The sequence below is a fragment of the Pezoporus flaviventris genome, unplaced genomic scaffold (assembly GCF_033815535.1).
Source record: "Pezoporus flaviventris isolate CSIRO_AGI_PZ_B2104156 unplaced genomic scaffold, CSIRO_AGI_Pfla_v1 ptg000026l, whole genome shotgun sequence".
Taxonomy (NCBI): domain Eukaryota; kingdom Metazoa; phylum Chordata; class Aves; order Psittaciformes; family Psittacidae; genus Pezoporus; species Pezoporus flaviventris.
The window spans coordinates 1,342,039-1,366,398 of record NW_026892574.1 but is presented as its reverse complement, the minus strand read 5'-3'; the positions used below and the strand labels follow the sequence as shown (position 1 = coordinate 1,366,398).

Here is a 24,360-nt window from a genome sequence, read left to right as displayed (position 1 = left end):
GTACATTTTACAGGTCTCTTGCCTGAGCAGGGTGGCAAACAGAGGATGGAAACCTGGTAACCAGCATCACGGTGTGGGCTGCAGCCCTGGCACCTCCATCTGCTGCTGCGGATGGTCAGCATGGGGGGCTCAGCAGCACTGCCATGGCTGGGGAACAGGGCTGGGGACATCCAGAGCAGGGGGACAGCACTGATGCGCCTTGAGGGACAGACCCCAGTGGCTCTGCACAGAGTGGAGCCAGCTGTCCCAGCAGACCCCCCCAATGGCCCCACACCTCAGCCTACCCCACTGCCCCCTGCCCCCCACTGCCCTGGGGTGAAACGAGCTGGAGGGGCAACATGATGGGTGCCCTGGGTGCCACTGCATGGGTGACCTTGTGGCCAAGACTGCACTCAGCTGAGGACAGTGCTCTGGTGTCCAGGGGAGCTCTGGGGACATGGCCCTGGGTTGCCATGGCCAGGGGACATGAGGAGCCTGAGGGTGGATGAGGACAAGGAGCAGTGATGAGGCAGGACAGTGTGGGGCAAGGAAGACTGTTTTGGGAACAGGGAGGCACTCTGCAAAGCCCCTGAGGTGGGAGGCTGAACTCAACCCTGCAGGAAGGCCAGCGTGGCCGCTGTGTGGCTGGGAACACACGAAAAAGCACAAGAAAACAGAAACTTTCCCCACGGAGATGCATTATGAGTGATTGCTGGCAGCAGCCTCCCAGCCGCTCGGGCTCCTGCTCCTGGTTCATTTTCCCCCGGACTTCCATAGCAACCCATCTGCAGTGAGGTTTAATGGGGCTGCCATTAGCACTAATGCAGCGCAAACACCCAGCATCTGCCGGCGCGACTTCGGCTGGCAACACAAAAATAACCGCGCTCGCCGCAATCTGTCATGGACCACGGCGCGGGGGAAGGACGTGACGCTGCGAGAGCCGGGGAGAGCGGCAAGCAGCGGGAACGCTGCTCGGTGCGAAGGGACGAGAGGAGGAGCTGCGGGCGCTGCGCTGCTGCCTGCCCTGCCCGCTGCCCCTGCTGCGCCCGCAGGAAGCCTGGGGCAGCAGCAGAGCCAGTGCCACCGGTGGCAGATGCAGGTCTGACCGTGCCCTGCCACTGACGGGTGAAGGACTGCAAAAGGAGGTTCAAACCCTGCAGCGAGAGATGTTTATGCAGCCCCTCCATCCCCCTGCCCTGCCTGGGAAGCAGGGCTGGTGCAGGCAGGGCTGCCTGCTTGGGGGGGGGACCAGATCCCCAACGCCCCGGGAGCTGTGCGCAGAGCTGGGCCAGTCCATCAAGCATCCCAGGCGGGTCTGGGCTGTCCTGATAAAGCTGTGGTGAGCACTGTGGTGACGCATCGCTGCACATTGTTTCTGGGTGACTCGCTCCTAATTACCTTGATTAAGTGGTTGCAAACAGTGCTATTAAAAATGGTTGGGTTTTTTTTTCGGCGAAAGTGGATTTCTGAAAGGTTTGTGCCGTGAATGGCAAAATGAGCCAAGAGCTCCCCAGGGCTGCAGCCTTCCCCGGCACCCTTAGCATCCCGACTGTAATCCCTCTCACAGCGGAAGGCAGTCAGGCCTAGATGGAGGGGGAATGCTCGCTGGCTGCGGAGGGGCCCTGAAGCATGGCAGCTGCCTGTCCCTGTGTCCCTGGGGATGAGCAGAAGCAATGAGGACTGCTGCAAAATGCTCTAGTCTTTTGGAGGCCACCCTGCCCATGGCCATAAGGCATTCACCACTGGGTGCCAGCCCAGTGCAGGGTACATGGGGTCACCACAGTGCCCTTGGGGTGCCCACAGCCAAGCTTTGGGTGCTTCCTTGGGATGAGCTCCTGAGCCCAGAGGACACACAAGGTTGGGCCAGCACTAGGAGATGAAAGCGCATGGGAGATGACTGCAGCACCCCCAGCGCTGGTCTCAGGCTCCCCCAGGAGCCCTGGGCCCACAGCTGAGGTGCTTGTGAGGCACCAGCATCGGCATAAGCCAATAAACTCCAAAATTCCTGATCTCCCCTCCACCAGCCTTCCAGAAAGATGTGACAGTAACTGAGCAATGCTCCCGGGGTGTCGGTGACCACTGGTGTCAATAACAACTGTGTGCTGGAGGAGAGGGCCGGGGGGACCCCGCACCTCTCCTTAGCGAGGCTGCTTCTGCTAATGATAAACTCAGCCCCCCCTGAGCACCTACAGGACACGGCTCCTGTGGGGACAAGAGCTGCCCACGAGCATCCACCCCACACTGGCCACAAGGTGAACAAAATCCAAGCAGGCCAACACCTTGACTTCTGCTGCTACGCCAGGAAGGTCTACATGAGCTCCAGATCCTTATCTCCTCACCTCCCTTAGTGGATCACGGTTGAAGAGAAATAACCCCCCAAACACACCAGCAAGGCCCAGCAGTGGGGCTGTCCCTGGGTTACCCCCTAGGTGACTGCAGGGGTTTCCCTGGGGCTGGGCAGGATCTGGCCCAACCCAGAGGAAGGGGCTGGGTGGCTCAGCAGTATTTTTTATTGTAGACTCCGTTTGCACGGGAAGAAAAACAATCTTTCCTCCCTTTTATATTATTGTTATAATTTGAGAGCATTTCCAGACAGAACCCTTCAGGTTCCTGCTGAGCGCTATCACCGCCAGAATTACAAAGTCAAATGCAATCATTAAACCCACATCTTCCCTCTCCCAGCCCAGATTGCTCCTTCCCCCAGAATCAGCTCCCACCGCATCTGCTGGCTGGTGCCATGGATGAGCCACTGCTGCTGTCACCACGTGTGGGACCTCGGCACAAGCCCACTGCTGGAGATGGGGGGGGGGTTAGAGCCTCCCCAGCCCCCAAACCCTCAGCGCTGAGCCGCCAGCTCGACCTTCACCTCCTGCCTCCTCCTTCCAGCCTGCGCAGGCAGCGGCGAGGCTGGAAATGAGCTCAAAATCGCTTCATTTGCTCTCGTTAGCGCTGGCAGGCGGCGGTGCCGGGGCCACCTGCATGCTGAACAGCACGGCACGGCCAGCGGCAACGCGGGAGGGAGCTGGGAGGGTGGGCAAGGAGGGAAGGAAGAGCCGAGGGCTGGGAGCAGGGATGGGATGGGGAGCTGATTCAGGAGCCATCCCTGTGCCAGGAGTCATCCCTGAGGCTGGTGCCTCCGCTGAACTCCGTGTCCAGGAGGGAAGGGGGTGTGAGCAGATGGGGCACGCACGGAGCCTTACCCGGATGTTGTCCTGCCAGTGGTGAGCCTTCTGGAACTTCTCCGCTGCGTTGGCAAGTCTCTGCAAAGCAAGTGGGAGAGGAAAAGTGAGCCTGAGGAAAGCGAGAGGAGCCAGGCATTGCCCACCCCAACCTGGGACCGTGGGTGCCACCCCAGCACCCAGCATCCCCCTGTTTGGGGGACCCACAGGACCCTACCATGCAGGCAGGGGGGCAGGAAGAGGGACTGCAGGCAGCAGTGCTTGGAGAAGGGTGTCCTGGACATGGGGAGCTGGTGTTCCCCTGCTTGCTCCCACCTTTCCCAGAGCAAGCCAGCGTCTCCAGAGGAATTGCTGCCACATGAACTCAACCAGGGCCAAGCCACTGAAGCTTGGCAGCTGTTGGCACTACTGCCAGAGCCAGGCAGGCACTTATTTGTGGTACACAGCAAGGGCTGAACACAGGTCCCTGTAATGACAGCCCCCAGCTCTCTGCAGGGCTTCAACAATGCTTTAAAAAACCCCTTAAATGCTCCTATGCTGCCTCAGCCCTTCTAAGAGATGCTCTGGGAAAAGGAAGCCCTGAGGTGTGATGGTGACTTCTTCATGTGCCCCTGCTGCCTACAGAGAGTGGCAGCATCAAGCCCCACAGCACCCAGCCCTGGCAGCATGGTGGGAGCAGGGCCATGACAGTGGGTGATATATTACCAGGAGCATAGCAAAGCATAGGTACTTGAAAGTAAGGTGATGAGCAGTGAAAGTCATCATAGATCTGGCCCTCCCCAGCCAGGGAACACAGCTTGTTCTTATCAGATGCAGGGAAATGCGTATCCATCACGGCATAATCTCAGCACACACTGGTTGAAACTTTCCTGTTTAATCTTCACTTGTTTTTTAATCTTGCTTTCCAAATCAAAGTGCTTGCTTTCAATGGCCAGCATCCAAAGGGAAAGATCAGCTTTCAGCTGAGCATTGAAGCAAAAGACCCATGGCTCTGGTGGCAGAGAGAAGAGATTGGGAGACAAGGCAGGGCTGGAGAGACAAGCCGCGTAATGTTAATGCTCAGGGCAGATGTGTGCGGTGTCACCTGCGCAGCCTCTTCAGAGACACCTCGAAAAGCTGTGGCCCAATTCTGCACCTCACCCCCCCCAAGCTTTTGTGCTCTGTTTGCATATTGAGATGGCTGATTAAAGACAGGCATTTATTCCGAGTCGCGTTTCAGGCAGCAGTGATGAAATGTGCCTTTTCCTGTACTCGATAAGAGCGTATTTGTTTATGATGGGCCAGGGTAAGATTTATGGACATCTTTAACTATTCATCGCCTTGGGTGAAGTGCCTGGAGGGCTGCAAATGGTGCAGTAAGGGACAGCTACACCCAGGAACCACACTTGGACACGAGATATTTTTCCTCTGGAAAATTTCAATTTGTCAAATTCTGTCCACACACAACTTTGCTTTTTTTTTCTTGCCCCTTTCAAATACATCCAGATGTTCTTGTTTGATAAATAGCACATTACAGGGACGGGGGAGCCCGTGGCAGGATGGCACAGCTACAGCCCCAGCCAGCTCCTGCCCAGAGACAGGCTGCTGGCATCAACGGTGATCATGGGATTTGGGACCCTCCAAAAGCATGGCAACAAGGACAGGGCCCCTGAGGGGGCTATTTGGGACAGCTTTGCTCATAAACAGCTGTGTGTTAGGACCAGGAGGATGCTGCTGCTCCAGCAAGCCCCCTGGCCATGTCTCCCTGTGGAAGGTGATGAGGCTGCCTGGAGCCACACAGTGCTGCAGGACATCCTCATTAATGCCATCATGAATAATGTTATCGCGATCGATACAGCTCAAGGATTATTTCTAATCCCTAACCATGATTAAACCATGATTTTGCACGTATTACAGATCAATCAGTCCATCTCAAGGTGCGCTGTGCGCAGGCACTGCGGGATGCCAAGGAGGCAGGCAATGCACTGGGATGCTGGACAGGGGTACATGGCTGCCACCAAAACCTCCCGGGAGCTTCAGACCCAGGGTTGTCAATTGTGTGGTTCCAGCAGAGAGAAAAATGAGACGAATCACCAAAACTAAAGCGCGGGGGTGAAACACCTGCAGGTTTCCAGCAGGCTCCGGTGCAGGCAGCGCCCTGGCCGTGGCTCTTTAAGGAGCACGGTTCTTTGCTCAGAGCTAAGGGCAGGAGATTGAGAGGCTGAAAACACTGAATTGAAATGACTCTGCAGGTCACCAAAGGGCAGCAGATTTGCAAGGATTGGTGTCCGGAGATCCCCACGGCAGGGTCTGAGGGGGAAGGTGCTGCACTGGCTTTATCGCGCCCTGGCCTCTTTCATATTCTGCACGGCGCTCCTCCCCGCCTCGCTGCTCACCCGGGCAGATCCATCACGAGCTCCCTGCTCAGTGCACAGAGGATTAAGGAGCCTCAGGGGCAGCACGGACTCAGGTCGGGCACATGCCCTCCATCCCGAAAGCCACGCAGGAAAGGAGAGGGGGACGAGGTGAGAGACCTCCCGCCTGCCTAGAGGATGGCACCTCCAAACACACGGCTGCTGGTTTTCCCCTGCGTTGCTCCAGGACCTTGCTTCTCAGCCCTGATCACCCACGAGCTCACCCACCCCACATCCCTTGTGTCACCCCTTCTCCCCCATCGCACCCGGGGCTCTCCTACATCATTCCAGTATTTCTGCACAGCAGATTTCCATTACAAACTGGTCCAGCACATTGCTAATCCCTCTTCCCAGCCCCTACATGGCAATAAGTATGCCCTGGTTGTTCCTGCCTCGGTCAGATGAGTGGGTTTAACTTGGGAGGCAGCAGAGCAGAGACCAGAGCAGCACAGGGAGGCCAAAGGCCAAGGTTGGATTTATAAAACAGGATTATGGCAAACATCCTGCAAGAGCAGCCTGAGCAGCCCTGCGTAACGGCACCAGCGCTGCTGTGACCTAAGCCTCTCCATAGAAATAAAGCACCTCATGCCTGTGCTGATGCTGGGGGATGCTCCTTGGGAAGCATGGGATGTTGTCCCCAGCTCCTCCCTGCAGCTGGTAAGGAAGGGCCCAGGGATGTTTGCTCCGAGGGAGAGCCACTCCTGCTAAGCCTTCATTTAACTTAGAATAGTTAGGGTTGGAAAGGACCTTAAGATCATCAAGTTCCAACCCCCTGCCATAGGCAGGGACACCTCACACTAAACCATCTCACCCAAGGCTCTGTCCAACCTGGCTTTGAACACCGCCAGGGATGGAACATTCACAGTTTCCCTGGGCAGCCCATTCCAGGGCCTCACCACTCTCACAGTAAAGAACTTCTTCCTTGTTCCTTCCCTCCCCATGGCCATTATCACCCTCATCTCAGCACCTTTCCCAATGTATGAGGTGTATTAACCTCCTGCACCGGGCACACAGCTGAAAGCAGAGATCCTTGCTGGAGATAAAACCAGCACTACCAGGCCAGAAAGGTCCACACAGCATCTTATCACCCCAGCCCTCCTCCCAGAGCAAGGAAACGCCAGTGAAATGTGAAGACAAGGAGGTGAAATGCAAACACACCCAACAAAGCCAAGTAACCCACACCCCAGGCAGGAACACCCCTGGGAGCTAGTTTTGCAGCCTTTCCTCCTCCGTGATGAAGGAACAAGGATGGCGCAAGCCTTCTCCTTTGACACCAATCCTTCCCCCGTGAACAGGGCACTCCAAACCCACATCTGTCACTGCAGAGCATCTGGAGAGACGAAAGCCTATTCCGCATGCTTCACACGCCCCCATCCAGGTCAGCCTGTGGGCATCAGAGCAGTGGGCACCTTCTCACAGTCCCACCTCCTGCCACCAGCTCCGGGGTGTCCCCATCCCGCTCTCCCTCATCCCCAGCCTATCCTGTGCTATTCACTGACCTGCCCGCACGCACACCCCGAAGCAAACCCGAAAGGCACAGTGCGCACGCCGCCACCAAAACCTGATCAACCAGCCGCGACAGACGACAACCCCCTTATATACACATAGGGAATATAAATCTTGAGTAAACACTGTAAAGCAGTGAAGCATCTCGTCCCATAATAATCTCTGAGACAGCTGATCCCAGGGCTCTTATTACGCCTGCAGCCGTCATCTGAAATCCAGTCGGCAGTGGGCTCAGCCACGGCTCAGTATTGATCAAGGAGGCAGCTTCACACATGCTGCAGCGTTTCTCTTTCCAAGCACTAACTTGTTTGTCAATAATTCCCCATGCTGCGTGGAGGGAAAGGGGTGGTCGGAGCCTGTCTCATCTCCCAAAGCCAGACCCATCCTGTGACTGAGGGAGGATGGAGCTGGAGCTGGAGCTGGCACTGGGAGGGCAAACAGAGACCCAGTGAATGATGAGGAGCGGGTGGTAAACCCTCCAAGGGCTTCTAAACCCTGGTGTTGTAGCCCTGCTGGCAGCTACAAGCACAAACAGGGAGCAAAAGCAGAGCCAGACCGTGTGTGGGGCAGTGGCATGGCCAGCACCCAGCCCTGGGAGCCTGGGATGAGCCCCACAGCCACATCATTTTACTGCCCATCTCAGTGACTCTCAGCCAACAGCACATGGCTCTTGCTCCCCTGCCAGCAACAACTCCTGCTCCTTCTACAGAGCCACAGTTTTTACTGGTAAGAAACACTATCGCCAGTCCTAACAACCCTGGGGAGGAGTGGAACATCCCTAGCAAAGGTAGCCCTGTGTTTGGAGAGAGGTGGGAGCAAAGGGAGAGCATTACTGCCCAGCGTGCTTCTCCTATCCCAAAGTATCCCTCAGGCCTCTGGAAAAGCTTAACTTCTCGCACACAGAAAATCACCAACATCAAGAGAACAGTGCAGCCAACGAGGCTATGAGGCATGAGCCTTCCCTGGTGTTCCCTTCAGCTCCTGGAGAAAAGCCCCTCTCTGTTACCCTTCTCCTGGTGTTTCTGCCCTCCACGAGGGTTCACATTTGCTTTCCAAACACACAAGCAGAGAGCAGCTCTGCCCCTGCCCCCTGTTGCCCTGACTGCTCCCCAGAAGGGGAGGAGGACCTGGGGAGCAGCAACAGCAAAAGCTCAGCTCAGCTGCTCGGACCCTCCTCAGCTCCAGCTTTCCCTGACGTGATGCCAAATAACCCATGTCCTACCCCTCCTGGGGAAGGAAGGGCAAACACCAGGGTGCAGGAGCTGACCCTAGCTCCACCAGCATGAGACAGAGATGTGGGTCAGCTGTGGGTGGGACAGACGTGTCCCAGCAGTGTCAGACCTGCCCATCCCAGTCTGAGTCCCTCACTGCCACCAAGAGGGCTTCGCAGGCTGGAGGGACATGGTCCCATGAAGGGTTTCAGGAGATGGTGCCCTATAGCACAAGGTCCCAGTGCAGCCTCAGCTTCTGCAGTGGTGGGAGGGTCAGCAAACGTATTAGTTGGCATCTCAGCCCCCTGCTCCAGCCGCAGATGAACCCAAATCATTCAATCCAATGGCGCTCCCTAAACCACACTCAAATAACCTGTAGAGCTCTGGTCACAATCATCAAGCAGAACTTGTCACAGTTCAAAATCCATTACAATAACCACAAGGCGTTTCAGTGGCAATTATAAGAGATAGTTTCACTTAAAAATCAATTTTACTTAGGGCTTGGGGGGAACAGATTCTGAAAGAATAAAGAAAAAAAAAGGCAGTGATACACTTGCCACTTGGGGAGGGGCAGGAGGCATTCACCTGGCCAAGCCTTAGCTGCCAGCATCGCCAAAGGAAAACAATCCTTTCTTGTCCTTCCTTATTTTGGAGAAATAATGGCCAGGTTGGATGGGGCTTGAAGCAGCCTGGTCTAATGGAAGGCATCCCTGCCCATGGCAGGGGGAGTGGAACCAGATGATCTTTAAGGTCCCTTCGAACTCAAACCATTCTGTGATTCTGTGAAATAAGTCCCACGTTAAGATGACAACAAGTCCAAGGAATGGCCTTCCCTCCCCTGCAGGTGCTCCGCTCCGCATGGTACCAACAACCGTGAGATGCACGAGGGTACCCCTGAGACCCCAAGCCCTATCCTGGTGGCCTCCTGTCTCCCCGCTCCGTGAGGATGAGGCCTTTTGTGCCTTTGAAATCCTCCCCTTTAGCTCTTTGCCTTTCAGTCAAGCGGAGCCTGCTAGAAAGTTTGCACTGGGAACCGCTTCCAATCGATTTATTTTAAGGCATCACCTCTTGCTGCACGGTGATGTGCGAGCTTTAAAAAGCATCTCGTTTATTATCTGCTGCCGCGTGGGGATTTCCATCCGGCACATCGTGGCGCAGCAAGAGCTCCTCAAGCTCCTATGGAAAGGCAGATTATCAGCACAGAGAAATTCCCTCAGAATACACCAAAACATCACCACCTTGCCCCCAAAACGAGCCCCCAAACTTCCTGGCTTGAAGCATGGCATCTCCCTCATGTCCCCCAGTGCCACCAGCAGCCCTCCCGCAGCCTGAGGGGTCGGGCACTCAGGCGCCCACTACCACCGCACGTTTAGACCAGAGCAGTTTAAAGTGACAGTTCAAAACACCAAAGAAAAGCAACTGCAATGCAAATAATCTTTTAAAGGACTCGTTAGTGGTGGTTTGCACCTAAAAAAAGCAGAATAATTGGAATCGGTTTTGCTCAAACTTGAAAGATGGCAAACCAAGAAAGGTGACAGCCAAGCCCCAGCAGCTCCAGGGGCCAGGTGGATGTTTCAGGGAGGTGGAAGTCACCAAATGGCTCTTCCCAAACAGCTCACAGCAATCCCAGCACTCATCCATCTACCCCTGGCATTTCTTCAGGGCAAGAGGTAGTCTCCCAGGTGCTAGGACCCGTTTCCATCCCTTTGGGACATCCACCTCCACCCTGTCTGCATCCTTGCTGTGCTCTCCTGCCATGGGGACAACACTGACATCACCCAGGTGGAGCACCTAGCGGGGTCCAGCACTTTGACAGCGCTAGTAGCCAGCACTGGCAGCAGGAGGGGCTGTGCCACAGCAGAGCAGGGAATGGCAAACAGGGAGGAGATGAGATTGAGCAAAGACAATGTACCGAGGGGCGAATGGTGCCCTTGAGAGGATGCTACAATGAGCTGAGCCTCCCGAGGAGGACCCATGGCTCTGGGTGCTGCAGACAGGCACGGATGGAGCAGGAGGATGCCAGGCAGAGCCGTGGGCAGGGCTGGGCGGCCTCTTGGACTCACCCATCACTGCTGGCTTCACAACAATTATACGTAAAGAAGGCCTGACAATCCACCAAGCAAATTATACAGTTCCTCTTGAAAGTCCGTTATTATGAATTTACACAATAAAAACATAAGGAAAGGGTTTGGTCATTTGACTTTAGCTCCTCAGCACCGGCAATGCTGGCACTGCCATTGCGTTAGGAACACTCACACCCAGCAAACAGGGAAAAGCAACAAACTGCCTGGGCACATAAAACACAAGTTTCAGGCCAATTCCCTGTCCTGGCTTTGTTTTGCCAGGGCAGTTGTGCCCCTTTCCTGAGTGACACGAGAGGGTTGCTGAGAGGCTCTTCAGGCCAATGGGATCATTCACATTCTTCACCCCTGTGCCCAGGTTTGGGAAAGGATTGTGCAACCCCATGTGAGATCAAGATACTGCTCACCCTTCAGCCTCTTGATCTTCAGCAGAGCTCAAACCTCAAGCTCTTCAGGCTTTGCTGCTCTTTGGCCAGATGGCCCAATGTGCTTTCCCACTCCTCTGCCTCCTTGTTCCAAGACCCAAATCCTCATGCAATATTTCCCTTCAGCCCCTACCCCTGTGTTGATACTTATGGACCACACAACAAATACAGGCTGCTGGCTGGCTGCTGTGCAGGTGGAGCAGGATTGTTGTTGCTTTGGTTTTGCCCTCCCTTCACCTATTCTCTCTTGTCTGGAGCCTAAAAATTAAGTGTCCTTTGACTGCACTTTTACAGCACAGCAAGGCCAACTCATGACCCAGCTTCCTCGGTGTCACAATAAAAGAAGGAACCAAACAGCAGCAGACCACCACCATGGTCTGATACCCACCCTTGTGTCCAACACTCAGCCCAGCCCCTGCCAGGAGAGGAGTTCACTTGACTTCACCCTGCATCTCTCCATTCTCTGGCTTCCACAGACGCCTGTCATGCCTGCAATACAATTTTCCCAGTAAGTTTCAATATAGATCCACTCCTGATTCCATTACTGTCTTTGAATTTCTTTCTTTCTTCCCTTCCCATGGTCCTTTTGTAAGGGGAGCACTCTCATCACCTGCTGCAAATGTGGGCATATAGCTGCTGCCCAGCAGACGTGATGCCCAGAAAGCCTCGGTGCTAATAAAGCCCCTTTAATGAGAGCTCAGCTCCCCTTTCTCTCCTTCAGCAAGCGTGATTGTCTTCCATTCTCACAGCAAACAAAGAGCCACCCAAGCCAAGGAGAGGGACTCAAAGCGCATTCCCTCACCACTGTGCCCATTTCTGGGGCTTTGTCTTTATTCATTTTGCCTGGGACGTGCCCTCCCTGCAGACCAGCAACCCCAAGGATCCTCTCCCTTCCCTGGGGAACACAGCTCCGGCACGGCTGGAGGCCTTACAGCCCTCCCTTGAGGTCTGCATTTGTCGGGAGAAATCCCTTCCAGCTCAGGTTTTCCCTATGGCAAAGCTGGCCTGACCCTGCAGCTCCCCAAGGGCTGCATCACTGCTGCAGAGCCTGCAGTGCCTTCCCTCCCTGTGCTCCAGGAGCACGTTTCAGCATCACTGTTACACCCAAAATTCAAGGAGACTCGATGCTTTTTGTTTTAAAGACCAAGCTGGGGGAGGAGAAGGCGTGGAAGAGCTCCCCTCAGGGAAAAGCCATCAACTGGAACAAGATTTCAACAACTACACGTTTCTTGACCTTTTCCACAGTCATATCTTTAATGTTTCATGGACAGATTTGATAAAAAGAAAAAATTAATAAAATAGATTTCATTTCTTAAAAAAAAAGGTCAGGACATGTGTTACAGGGAAAAACTCATTTAGGTCCCTACCTGCTGCCTCATGGATGCCAAGGAGCCCTCCCTTGCCTCCCACCCGCGGCGCTGCAGCACAGGCATCCATCTCCCAGCTTCGATTTTCATCACATTCAGGGTTTGTTCTCTTCCAGACTTTTTCTTCCCCTGCCAGACATGGGGTCAGGATCCATAAGCATTCAAGAGACGCTGCCAAACACTTGGGAGCCACAAATACCTGGTGGGGTGTTGCACATCTAACCTGGGGAGGCAGCCAGTGAGCTCAGACGCGGAGAAGGTGCTTGTCCAGGCTCCAGCACAGCTCTGCTGCCTGCTGCTGCTCACTCAACCTTGGGCACAAACCCTTCCCTCAGCATCAGGTAGATGCTGAGGCTGTTGCAATGCCCAAGCCATGCACAGTCCAACAATCAACATCTAGCACACTCTTGCTCACCACAATGGCCACTCTTGTGGCTCTTGCACCCACCCCATGGACATCATCACTCCTTGCCCTTGCCTTTGGACATGAATGCAAATCCCACCTGCAGTGTTTGAAGTTGGGCTTGTCAAAAGCAAGCAAAGCACAATAAATCCTCCAAGCACAGAGCCAATTCCTGCTGATCAAGATGTTTTAAACCAGAAATGATATTTAATAGCAGCTCCTTCCCACAGCTGGCCCAATGGCCTATTCCCAAAGGCTCAAAAACAAAAGTAGCCCAGGTGTTGGCCCTGGACATTTGTATTATTAAGCCCACTCTGCAATTAGAGCAGACTTCTGTCTAACTTCAGCCTCTTTTCACCATTCTCTCATTTTTTTATTCACTAAGAACAAAATATAATTCGATGAAGTTTGCAAAAAAAAAAATAGAGGAATTACTGTGATAACATCATACAAAGTTATTAAGTGGTGACAATGGGGGACAATTACAGTATATAGTCCATTATACAGCACTGCCATCGGGATGAATCAAAGTAAAACACATGGTGAATGGTGAGGAGCTTATTAACGAGAACATTAGTGCACCAGAACATAATACCTGCCATTCAGCCAGGAGTTATCGCTGTGCTGGTGCCGGTGCCGGTGGGGACTGGGGAAGAAAGCTGTGGAAGGGGCTGGCAGCTTCACTGCCCAGTTTGAGGCACCAGCCCTGTGCTAGGGACACCGTGGATTGATCCTCAGTGCTTAAACAGCAAAAGAGGGCAAAACCTCACCCCTAAGCCACTACCACCACGAGTATTTCCCTCCAGTTCTGCTTCTGGAAGGCCCTAAAGATTTTTGCAATGGCTCAGCCAAGCAGAAGTGGACAAGGATTTCCCCCAGCTCACACCAGCATCCATAGAAGCATCCTCTCTGTGCTCACCAGAGTGCATCTCACCCCTGCCTTTTGGGCAAGGGCTGCTCCATCACCATCAAGGCTTTCCAGGTTTATTTCTAGCCTGTGGTTTCCTCCTGCCCCAGCAGTGCCTGTCCCATGGCTTTTTTGCCCGTGGTCCGTGCGGCAGCAGCTCGCACACGGGATGCCAGGCTGCGGCTACAGCAGCCCTGCAGCCCACTGCCCTGCCTGCTCTCACCCTCACCAACCAGCAATATCTTTTCACTTTGATTTTGAAAGCCCAGCAGGAAACTCAGGAGAAGGTCGCCAAACATAACAGCTCAATGCCTCTGTGTGCCCAGCAAAAGGCAAGGCACTAATGGTGACGCTGAGCAGCACCCAACACTTCCCTGCGCCAGCGAAGAAAGCAGGGTGCTGCCAGACCACCACAGGCAGCAGAGGCAGATGACAGGCACTGGACAAGCCTCATCCCTGTCATCTGCCCAGCTCTGAATGAGGAGAGGTAAAGCAAGCACAGCTGAAGAGCTGAAGGTTAAACCCTGGGTACAGCCTACATCACAAATGCACAGTTTTTGGAAGGCTTTAGGGGGAAGGAGAACAAAATCCAGCCCAGTTCCTGTGCCACCATCTCGGTGACCCCACTAGAGCACGCCACGCTCGGGCTGAAACATCCCCTGCACGATGCTGGCTCTCAGCTGGCTGCTCAGCATTGGGTTTGGATGTCCCATGCCACTCACTGGCACTGGACACACCCTGGGCTCCCTTTCACCATCACCCGAGGCTGCCCCTTGCCTGCAGCAGATGAAGGGGACCATGACACTGGGAGATGCATGAGCAAAATTACCAGGGAAGATGCTCTTTGTTGGTAAGGGAATCCAGAAAGGAAGCTGCAGACTGGCTTCCAGAGCAAAGCAGCACAGCACCTATGTCTGGTTCTGTGCAAGGACTAACCTGTGGGAAGGGCTGGCTTTATGCTCTTCCTCCTCGGCTCTGCAGTGCCCTGGAAGCGAACACACCTGGTTCTAGTTTGGGTAGCTCCTGTCCCTTCCCTCACCTTTGCTGAGCCAGTGCTGGGTTCCCTGCTGCTCCAGCAGCTCTGGCTTGCTCTTCCAAGACGTTATTTTTACACTTCTCTTAAAATACAACACTAAGAGAGGCTTCTTGACTATATTAACATTAGGAATCTAATCAGCAATCAGACAGCTCATAATTTTCTGATTAGCTCTGATTATACTCAATCTTTAGGAATGAAAAAAAAAAAGGAGGAAAGAGAAAGGAAAAAGAAGAAGGAAAAATATAAAAATATTCTCTGCTCAGTTTTCCCACCCTGATTCCCTTGGTGAGGCACAGAGCCACGGCAGCAGCTCTGCTGTCCCCAGCGAAGCAGGACAGTGCCACAGTGACCTGCTAAGGCAGCACTGCTCAATCTCCCAGTGCCATCGCAGTGCTGGTCTTCATCCTTACAGGCTTAGCTGGGATGTTGTCCCAGAAAGGGAACGGAGAAGACAACAAGGATGCCAGAGCTGCTGACAAACCTGGAGGACCATTGTGAGCTCTGCTCCTGGGCCTGACATCTCAGAGAACACACTGATAATGGAGACAGAAGGATGCCACAGAGGAAGCAGATGATGTGTGTGCATTCAGCTGGCTTCAGCCTGGAAGGAGGAGCCTCTCCAGGCCACAAGGAGGAGGAGGAGGCTGAAGAATGCTGAGAGATGAGGCCATGGCCACACACAGGCTTGGTGGGGTACAATGAGCACTTCATCACAGCCCAGAGGGAAAAATCCCAAGGATTCAGGATCTGAGGACTGGCGGAACCTGGGAGGCAAATAGCAAATGGCCTGAAGGTCCTAGGGCAGGAGCAGAAGATGCAAGCAGATTTACCTGCAGACCAGGCAGAGGCAACTGGGATGCTCCTCAGAGCAGGCTGCTCCACTGAGCATCTCCAGCCTCTGACAACAGCAGCAGGGAGAACCAAGGGGAACTTGAAAGGCATCAGGTTCCCAGCATCACCTGGCCACGGTGCTTGGGACACGGCTGGGCAGACAGATGTCAGCAGGAAGCCTGGGTAAGACTCATGCTTGGCCTGTCTCCATCCATGCCAAACAACGTCAGAGGACAACTCTTGCTGGGCTTTTGTGAAGAAGGAGAAGGATGATGCCCTGATGCTGAGCCTCACAGCTGCAGCTGGGAGGAAGGAAACTGAGGAACAAGCCAGAGGAAGGAGGTCTAAACCAGCCCCTCGAACAGAGTTAATGAGTTGTGCACACTCTGCGTAGGAGCTTCACTCCTGACTGCAGCAAGCGATCAGCTGATGCTGTGAAGCATGAGATTTAATTATTTGTATCATAGCCACGGCCTGCATAACTGCAAATGATATTAATGGTCATAAAACCATCCAGCTGGCTTCTTCAAACCTGCTGCCTTGCAGGGACTGCTTGCACTGCGGCAGAACCGGTGGCAAGCCCCATTCACCGAACATCGCAGCAGTCACCGTCTGGAAGGGCCACCCCACGTCCAGCCAGGGTTGCTGTGCACAGAGCACAGGGTCTTGAAGACAGCCTTGATAACGAGAGAAGCTGTGTCAAGGCCCTGACTGGCCATGGATTTGCATTGGCTTAGCTGAGCCTCTCAAGAGCCTGGTGCCTGCTCGCAGGCTGGGGAGCCGCTTTGCAGGGGAAGAGAGTGCAGCTCTGGCTCCCTCCAAGCTGCTCACCACTTGCCTTGGCTCCAGATCTGCCCAGGGGAAGCAGCGCTCCTCACCCTCGTCTAACTGAAATGGGTTAGCAAAGATCTAGGCTAAGCTAGGAACCTGCTAGAAAACAGTAGAACTGAACAGAATAGAATGGTTCAGGTGGAAGGGACATAGAGCAATCACACAGTCCAACTGCAACACTAAGCGGACACCAGCCCAGTTTGAACCCAGGGAATTCAACTGCAAAAGCAAACGACCCAGGTCAGAGCAGAGCAGCTCTGACACTGTGCCCACAGCAGCCTGATGCCACTTCTCACGTCCCCCTTGGCTGAGGTCTCTGGTTGCTTTTACACTGACTTTAAAGACAGCACCTTGAAATCCCCGCTTGAATCCCTGGTGAAGGAAAAGGTGCAGAGACCTCTGCCGGCCCTCTTCATGCAGCATCCCAAACAGGCAATGGGGTCGCTCCACCTCCTTCCAGCACAGCAAAGCCACATTTGAGACCCAGGAGGAGGCTATGCCTGTCCTGGAGGTAACAACAGAGGGCATCGATCCCTTTCACACGCTGGGGATCGAGCCCTGCTGCTGCTGTCTCCCATAGCAGGCACAGTGCTCAGCATCTGCGTACTTGCTCTTTGCAAGCGCAAAACCACGCCTGAGTTAATACGGACAAGATCTCCCTCTTCCCAGCACCAGGGAAGTCTCCTCCTCACACTCGAACCCTGCCATTGCCAACTGCAGAGCCCTCTTTTGTGAAGCAGTTGCTGGAGCTGTAATTAGTTTGAGGTGACCTCTGCAAAAAAAAAAGTTCAAGTTTAAAAAGAAAATCTCTCTGGTTAATGCTATGCAAATTGCCAGCGAGGCAATCAGGCTGACTTTCAAACAGTGGCCCGTCGGAAGGGCTCACAAGACAGCCTTATTGTCTTGCTATCAATTTGCATCTCATTACCCACAGTGCGGCGCTGGTTGGAGGCAACCTTTTGGGGAGCACGTTGCTGCCGCGGCGGCGGGGAGCCTGGGACAATTTGGTTACTCCTGTTTACGTGGCTTTCATGTGGTCCCGCACCCGAAACGCGATGGTTGAGAGGCCAGGTCCCTGCCAGCCCTGCCTGCTGCTTGCCTGCAGCACTGTGAACTTGTGTCACCTGGACCTGGCATCCCCTGCCACCTCCTCCCAGGGCCCCTGCCTGTGTTACCTGTCCCATGGGCACATGCACACTGCAGGTCCTTCCCACCAGGCTCACCGGCTCCTGTGGTGCCCAGGGGCTGCACGGTAGCAGCCTGCCTCTGCTCAGGATGTTTCTGAGAGTCTTTCCACACGTTTTCATGTCTCTGCCACCCCTCACCACCTGGGGAGATGGCACTAAAATAGGATTTTTCTATAGAAAGGAATTCTGCTGCACCCGTGCCCTCAGCCTCTCCTGCATCTCCAGCCATCCGCAGCTCCCGCACCAAGTGCTCTGCCCCCTTCTCCATCCCCACCAACTTGGGGGGATGAAACCAAGTGCTCAGCAATCATCTCACCTCATGATTCTCATGTGAACCTCCGATCCCCTGACCAAGCTGCCCTCAACACACTGCTGCAGGGGGGCTGCCAGGCCCTGTCCTGTGTTACCCAGCTGCTCTCCACTGCCACTTGTGATCTGGAGGCCAGGAGCAAGCTACGTGACTTTGTGTGCTCTTTGTAACATCATTTATCCAGCTCAACCAGCAAGTACAGGGATCCTACCTCCAGATGCTCACTCTGTGCACCCACTCCCTCCCACCTCTGCCTTGCTCCGATGCCTCTGCACTCAGGCCAGGGACGGTCTGGTCAAACTGCTGACACAGCACAACCCCTCCTGCCCTGCCAGGCCTGGCTGCAGGCACATCCACCTCCTCCAGCGCCCATGGGCTCTGCTTGGCCAAGAAGACCTCCCTGTACCGCCCTGCGCTCCCGGCAGCAGCATCCCGGGTCTCACTTGCTCTATTTCCTTCCTCCTCATGAACTCTGCATCCCGTGAAGGAGCAGAGCTTTCAGCTTGGCTCTCCGCACACACAGTGCTGCCCAGCTCCCGGCATCCCACCGGAGCCGCGTTGCAAAGAGCTGGCGGGGCCCTCTGCCAATGCGCGGGTGCCACCTCCGCCACCCCGGCCAGAGGTGCCAAGGCAACAAAGGGACTTTGAATAGGTGAGAGAGCACCACTGCGAGGAAGAAAACCCAACCCCTTAAAGCCCTTCTGAACAATGGTGCTGCCGCCCCGCTGCTCAAATCAGCCGCAGCACTTTGTTGTTATGATAACTAAATACAGAAGATTTTAACAGCTGGAAATGCAGCAACAATATTTAAAAGAGGTTTTTTTTTCTTTTTTAAATTGTTGGTATTTTATTCAATAATGGTAATGGGCTTTTTATTTTTTATTTTTATTTATTTTATTTTAAAGGCACAAGGCTCCCTGTTCTTGTGTTTCTGCACGGCGCTGGTCAGGCTGCGAAGCCAGCTCCTGCCTGGTGATGGCAGGGAATTAACACCAAGAGACTTAATAGCACCAAAACACAGGGCTGCTGGAGGAAACGGCAGCTGACTGTGGCATGGAAATCACAGCTTGCTGCTCCAACACCCTGCTCGGATGGGATCCAAAGGTGCAAAACCTGAAGATGCTGCACAGAAGCAGCAGGAACCAGGCAGAATTAACAGCAGCAGCCCCAGCGGAGGTGCCAGCTCCATGCCTGCTGAAGTCAAGGTAACTGCTGCTGTTATCAGCTCACGCTCTCAGACACCAGAGCCCTTTTGCCTTGGGAGTAAAGGAAAACACTTCATAACCTCCAACACTACACTGGCAGCAGGTGGGAAATGTCTCCTCTTTGGAGGAGCCACCGTGCTGGAGAGGGGGTTTGGAAATGTGCTGGAGTCAAAAGAAACCTGCAGAGCCAGGTGGGGAGGCTGAAGGGCCCTGGCATCACTTGCCCACACTGTACGCAGGCAGTGATTGCCCCTCTCCAGGTTTTAACAGTGTGTGACCACAGACCTCGCTGCTGTTCAGGCTGTGGCAGCAGATCCTATGAACTGGTTGAGACGTGGTGAGTCCGTGAGGGCTGGTGGGACATGCAGCTCCTGATGCCCCTGCAGAGGGATGGGACCCTTTCTCCTCCCTCCTGAACCAGCCCATGGTCCAAGGGTTGCTCCTCTTACAAGGAATCCATCAATCTTGCAAAATGCACCATAATTCATCTGTAGTGTACCAGTGAGTAATTAAAACTACCAGTGTCAGTGTAGTTAAAAAGAGACATTTTAGTAGTAGTAGTATTTCGTGGGTTGGTTTTTTCTACGTTGTGCTGTGCCAATTCATGAGATGCAGTTGGCAGCAGCTCTCCCAGTCATCATCATCCAGCCCTGCAACCGAGCATCCCCACGTGGCTTCGAGTGCTCGCAACGCCGAGCCCAGGCAGAGGAGCTGCCTGCCAGCGTGACATCTGGGAGCACACCTTGTGCCAAGGGCCTTGCTGCTCTGGGACTGTGCACCCTGGAGCTGGGGATGCCCTGGAGAGCCCAGGCAGCAAATCTGCTGTGGCTCCTCATTGAGCTGAACCGAACCATCACCCATGGCTGCTCTGGAGGGAAAAGCATCCCATGAGGTCCCAGGAGCAGCGTGGCTGGAGACAAGGCTCCTGAGTGCCTCTTTTCCAACTCTGCTCTTGCTCTAGGAGTCATTGACCCTCCCAGCACACCCAGCTCTCACCCTTGAGCTACAGCATGGCCAGGTCCCTGCCCTCACCAGTGCCCTGGGACATCCTTGTGACAGCACAAGTGGATGAGTGGTCCAAGCACACATGCTACTACCAGCACACCAAGAGTCAAACACGAGCTCCCAAGGGGAACCCACCAGCAGCAGTGCAAGCCTGGGCTCTGGGTCCTCCAGCAGTCACCCCTATCCCAGTCCTGTTTGTTGAAGCTTCACAGCAGGGGACAGGCCCCTGCCCCATCCAAGACCCCTTATCTGAAAACTTAAAATCACTGTGGAGTTCATTGCTACAGTGCTCAGTGCTGCTGCAGACGTCTGTTTTCCCTACTGGCACTTAAATAAATGACCCAGGGTTTGGCAGCACCAGTAAAGCCAAGGAAAGAGGAGCAGCTCTTTCTGCTTTGGGCGACAGCAGCCTGCAGGCTCCAGGAGCATCCTTACTGCAGCAGGGATCCCCAGCCAGTGAGGAGGAGCTGTATTCGAGGCAGCATTACCTGGCATTTATTTGGGTGAGACAGGATGACTGGGAACACAGGGAAGGGACAGAGATGAACTGGATGGAGTGGGGGGACAAAAGGAGGGGTTGGGGTGGGAAGCTGGAGAAATGGCAGAGAGAAGCAGGGAGGAAGAGCTGGAGCTGTTGGGGAGGAAGCACTATTCTGATGTTTCATTTGGAGGCCCTGGTGCCCTTCACCCTGATGCCTATTTAATATCATCCTATTCAGCAAATGTCCCCATGATCTGGTAATTATCTTTTACTTACAAAAGAGCATCACTGTGTCACAAACGCTCCCCTCTTCGGCTCTCCCACAGATCAATATCTCCTCAAAGCCTTCGCTATTGTTTGGGGAATGGAATTGATTTCTCTTGAGGAGTGAGGGGAGGAAAAATATATAAATAAGTGTAGAGAGACGTGTCCCTGCCGAAGGCTGAGCTGGGCAAGTGGTGAAGCAGAAGGAAAGCACACAAATCCCACCTGACCATTGCTGAGCTGGCTGCAGGGGATGCTCGGGTGTTTATCATTCAGTGCAAAGCATCTGAAATGCTGAAGCCAGAAGAAATCTCTAGCTCCAGATATCACCGGCTCCCAAAGATCTTACAGTCGGGTACGAAGTGTGGAGGTGCTGATTCAGCACTGCCCATAAGGACACGGGCATGTTCCACTTTAGGGTTGAAGCATGCAGCAGTTGAAGCATGCAGCTGAGCAGTTGCTGCTGCCTGGGCCCTAGAGAGGAATCTTGGAGACATCCTTGGCTGAGATGGCAGCACCCTGGTGTGGCCAGCACAGCACTGACACTGAAATCCAGAGCAACGCAAGCACCACTGAACCATGCTGCTCCAGGGCTGCCATCAGGGTGACTGCTGCAAGCATAAGCTAACCCTTATACATACACCCTTCATGCTCCTCTCATCTGCCTAGAAGATGGCCTTCAAAATCATGAAACTCCAATTCGATCTTGTGTTTGAGCCTTTGGGATCTCTGAGCTCAGCCTCTCAGTGCGTTACATGGCTCCTGCAGCCAGGGGCTTCAGGGAGATGGGGAAGGAGGAGGTGTTCACACTGCCTCTTTCCCAGCAACAGCCACCTTTTACGTATCTGAACGCTGTTACCATATTTTACCTCCATCTTCTCCATAAAAATCCCAACCTCTTCTTGTAATACCTGCAAATAGGCCCTTGCTTTCTAATCCACTTGTCTGTCCTTCTATCTCTCTTTCATTTTGCATCCCTCTCGAAGTACGCCATCAGGCACCGGACCCTGAGCCACAACCAGGGTTTCACTACCTTGTCTGTACAAGGTGCTATGAGATGGGTATTTGTCTTGCCTTCAAATACCTTGCCAGGGTTGAGGCGTGCCAAGCTTGCAGCCTAGTAGAACCACTGCCATTCATTTCAGCTCATGGGATTACAAAGCACTGCTGAGCTGCTGGGGCCTCCTTGCCTCTTGAAAAGCAAGCAAATGCCAAAGCACACTCTTCTGAGCAACAGACCTCAGCTGAGCCTGGTCGGTCCAGAGAGAAGAAATGAAAGAGGATGGGAAGGAGCAGATGGTGGAGGATGCCTTCCAATGCATAGGCACCAAAATGATGGCTGTAGGGCGGAATAATGGAGCATCCTAAGTGGGGATACATATGCAGTGAGAGGAAGGCAATCCTTTACAGAGGAGAAGAATGTCAGATGGGACTGGAAAAACATGGAAGTAGCTTTGGAAGGAGTCAGCTCATCCAGGGAATTCAAGAGTGCGTCGGCAGATGAAATTCAGGGCAAGCATATCCAAGGTACTGCTTTCGGTGAACAACAATTAGGACCCATCACGCATGCTAATGCAGCTCCAAATTAACCCCAACCATTCAAGGCAGGGATGGAGGCACTCTGGAGCATGAACACCTCAGTGCACGCGATGCTCCAAAGACACTTGTTTATGCTCAGAAGGGAGCAGTAAATAAAACTGTCATATTAGCAAGCAGATCCATACATCAGTGGGTCCCTCGCCTGTGACGCTGCGTGTGGTCCTGCCATGCTGGCAGATGCAGGGCAGGAAGAGCAACGTGGCTGCTGGGAGCACGGGAGGAACTCGTGCAGAGGCAGACTGAAAACATCGAGGGGACTGGAGTCACTCAGAGGAAGAAATGAATTTCAAAGGACACAGAGGTGTAAATCCCCATTTAAGAGAGAAGGTGCCTCCGAGCTCGATTATTTAAACGTTCAGATCTGATGGGAAACACGGTTCCCTGTGGAACTCGACACCTGCAGTACTGATGCCAGGGACACGATACTTTTTTTAAGGAACAAAAGTCAGATTAATCAGGGTATCATCAGCTATGCTTGCCGAGATCAAAGTAGAGAGGAATATAAGTGCTATCACTCAAGGATTTATACCTCCCAAGTAACTGCTTAGGATTAGAAGGAAATTTCAATAATCTGCCAGCTAAGTATGCATTGCGAGAGTAATAATCCTTCTCTCCCAACATCTGCTAGCAGCTACTAATGGAGATAGTAATAAGCTAGGTGGATCATAAACCTGACCTGATCTGATTGCTACCTTATAAACTGGAACACAAGGGTCTTATCATTCCTCCCGGGATAACCTGTTGTCAACCAGCACCGTGCCGATGTGGGAGCTGCAGGAGCAGAGCACTGAGATGCCTTCTCCTGGAGCTCCCCCCCAGCGGGAGGCAGACCCTTCACAGGGAGTCCCCTGATTCCAAAGAACGTGTTGTAAATGTTTCCAGCCACTTCCGAAAATGGAGCATTTCCCCAGCAGACAATGTACGTACGAAGCAACGGGAGGACGAGAGCTCAAACACGTGCAATACCTCCGTGGTAGGTCTATGGTTTGAGCTGGTGCTTGGTGTAGCATCAAACCCAGGCAGGCAGACTTAGCTCATGCCTTTGGTAAGCTGAACCTCACCATCACTCTTGGTTTTCTGCTTTTTTTCAGATGTGTGGCACACTTAATGGAAAGTGACCCATTTGCCATTTGCAATTGAACATGGGGATATGGGAAGATGCTGCTCCCTCCACCTCTTGTTCCAAACCGCATTCCGGTGGGCTGGGATGTGCTCAAAGCAGGACATGGTTTGGATGGAATAAATTGCCCACACTCCAACAGCTCCAAATAGCATCAGGGAGGGCTGGGTGGAGAGACGACATACGGAAATAGCAGTGGGAAGAAACAAGCATGAAGGGAGGAAGCAGGGGGAGAGGAGAATTGCATCACAGAGGCATCCAATAGAACTGATTTCCTCCAACAAACTCCGAGTGAAAGGTTAGCTCTGGAATGAGAAATGTCTATGGGAAAAATGTCAAGAGCTTTTCAGAGGAAAGTGAGTAACATTTTTATTCTCCATCCTCTCCCCAGAGAGTAAAACAAAGTGAAACCAGAGCAGGGAGCAGCACCCAGCTGGTTCCAGGCCCTGCTCTGTGTGCAAAGAACCAGCATGGAACACACAGGAAAGAATAAAACCCATCACAGTGTCATTCCCTTCCAAATTCCCTACAGTTTGGGATGTAATAGCCAGTCTTTCTGGAACCTCCGACTAGTTCACCTACACCAGCAGTGGGTCTGGGGGCAGTGCCCCAGCACCTTGCTCCCTGTCCCCATCCTGGAGGCTGGGCACACTCTGCCCCTGTCCCTGCAGAGCTGCGACAGCTTCAGGACATGCTCAGCCCCATGGATGTGATACCCAGGTCACAGGAGCCAGTGCCTTCTGTAAGACTGCTCCTTAGGGACCAAGCTTTGCTGGCTGGAGCAGTGATACCAATCCATCCGGTCGGGACTGACTTTGACTGTGCTGCTTACAGCAAACCCCAAGCAGATCTCCACGCATGGCTGGCTACCTCTGTGGAGGCCGCAGGGGTGAGCGGGCAGCCTCATGTGCCCATCACCTCTGCCGCCAGTGCCTTCGCACCAGGCCTAACCAGTGATGGCCTCTCAGCTCTGCTTTTTGTTTTTATAGGCCCTAAAATGCAATCTTACAGAGGGAAAATAAGAAAGGCCCTTCTCC

General features: G+C 53.6%; 1 protein-coding gene across 4 annotated transcripts in view; it reads right to left on the bottom strand.

Moving 5' to 3' along the window:
- Positions 1 to 24,360, bottom strand: part of CACNA2D2 (calcium voltage-gated channel auxiliary subunit alpha2delta 2) — a 233,036-nt gene that overhangs the window by 38,096 nt on the left and 170,580 nt on the right. For all 4 annotated transcript variants that reach the window (XM_061458299.1, XM_061458297.1, XM_061458298.1 and 1 more), the window contains one exon: positions 3,180 to 3,239. In XM_061458299.1, the coding sequence (XP_061314283.1) occupies positions 3,180 to 3,239 (60 nt within the window). The remainder of the gene's footprint in view (positions 1 to 3,179; positions 3,240 to 24,360) is intronic.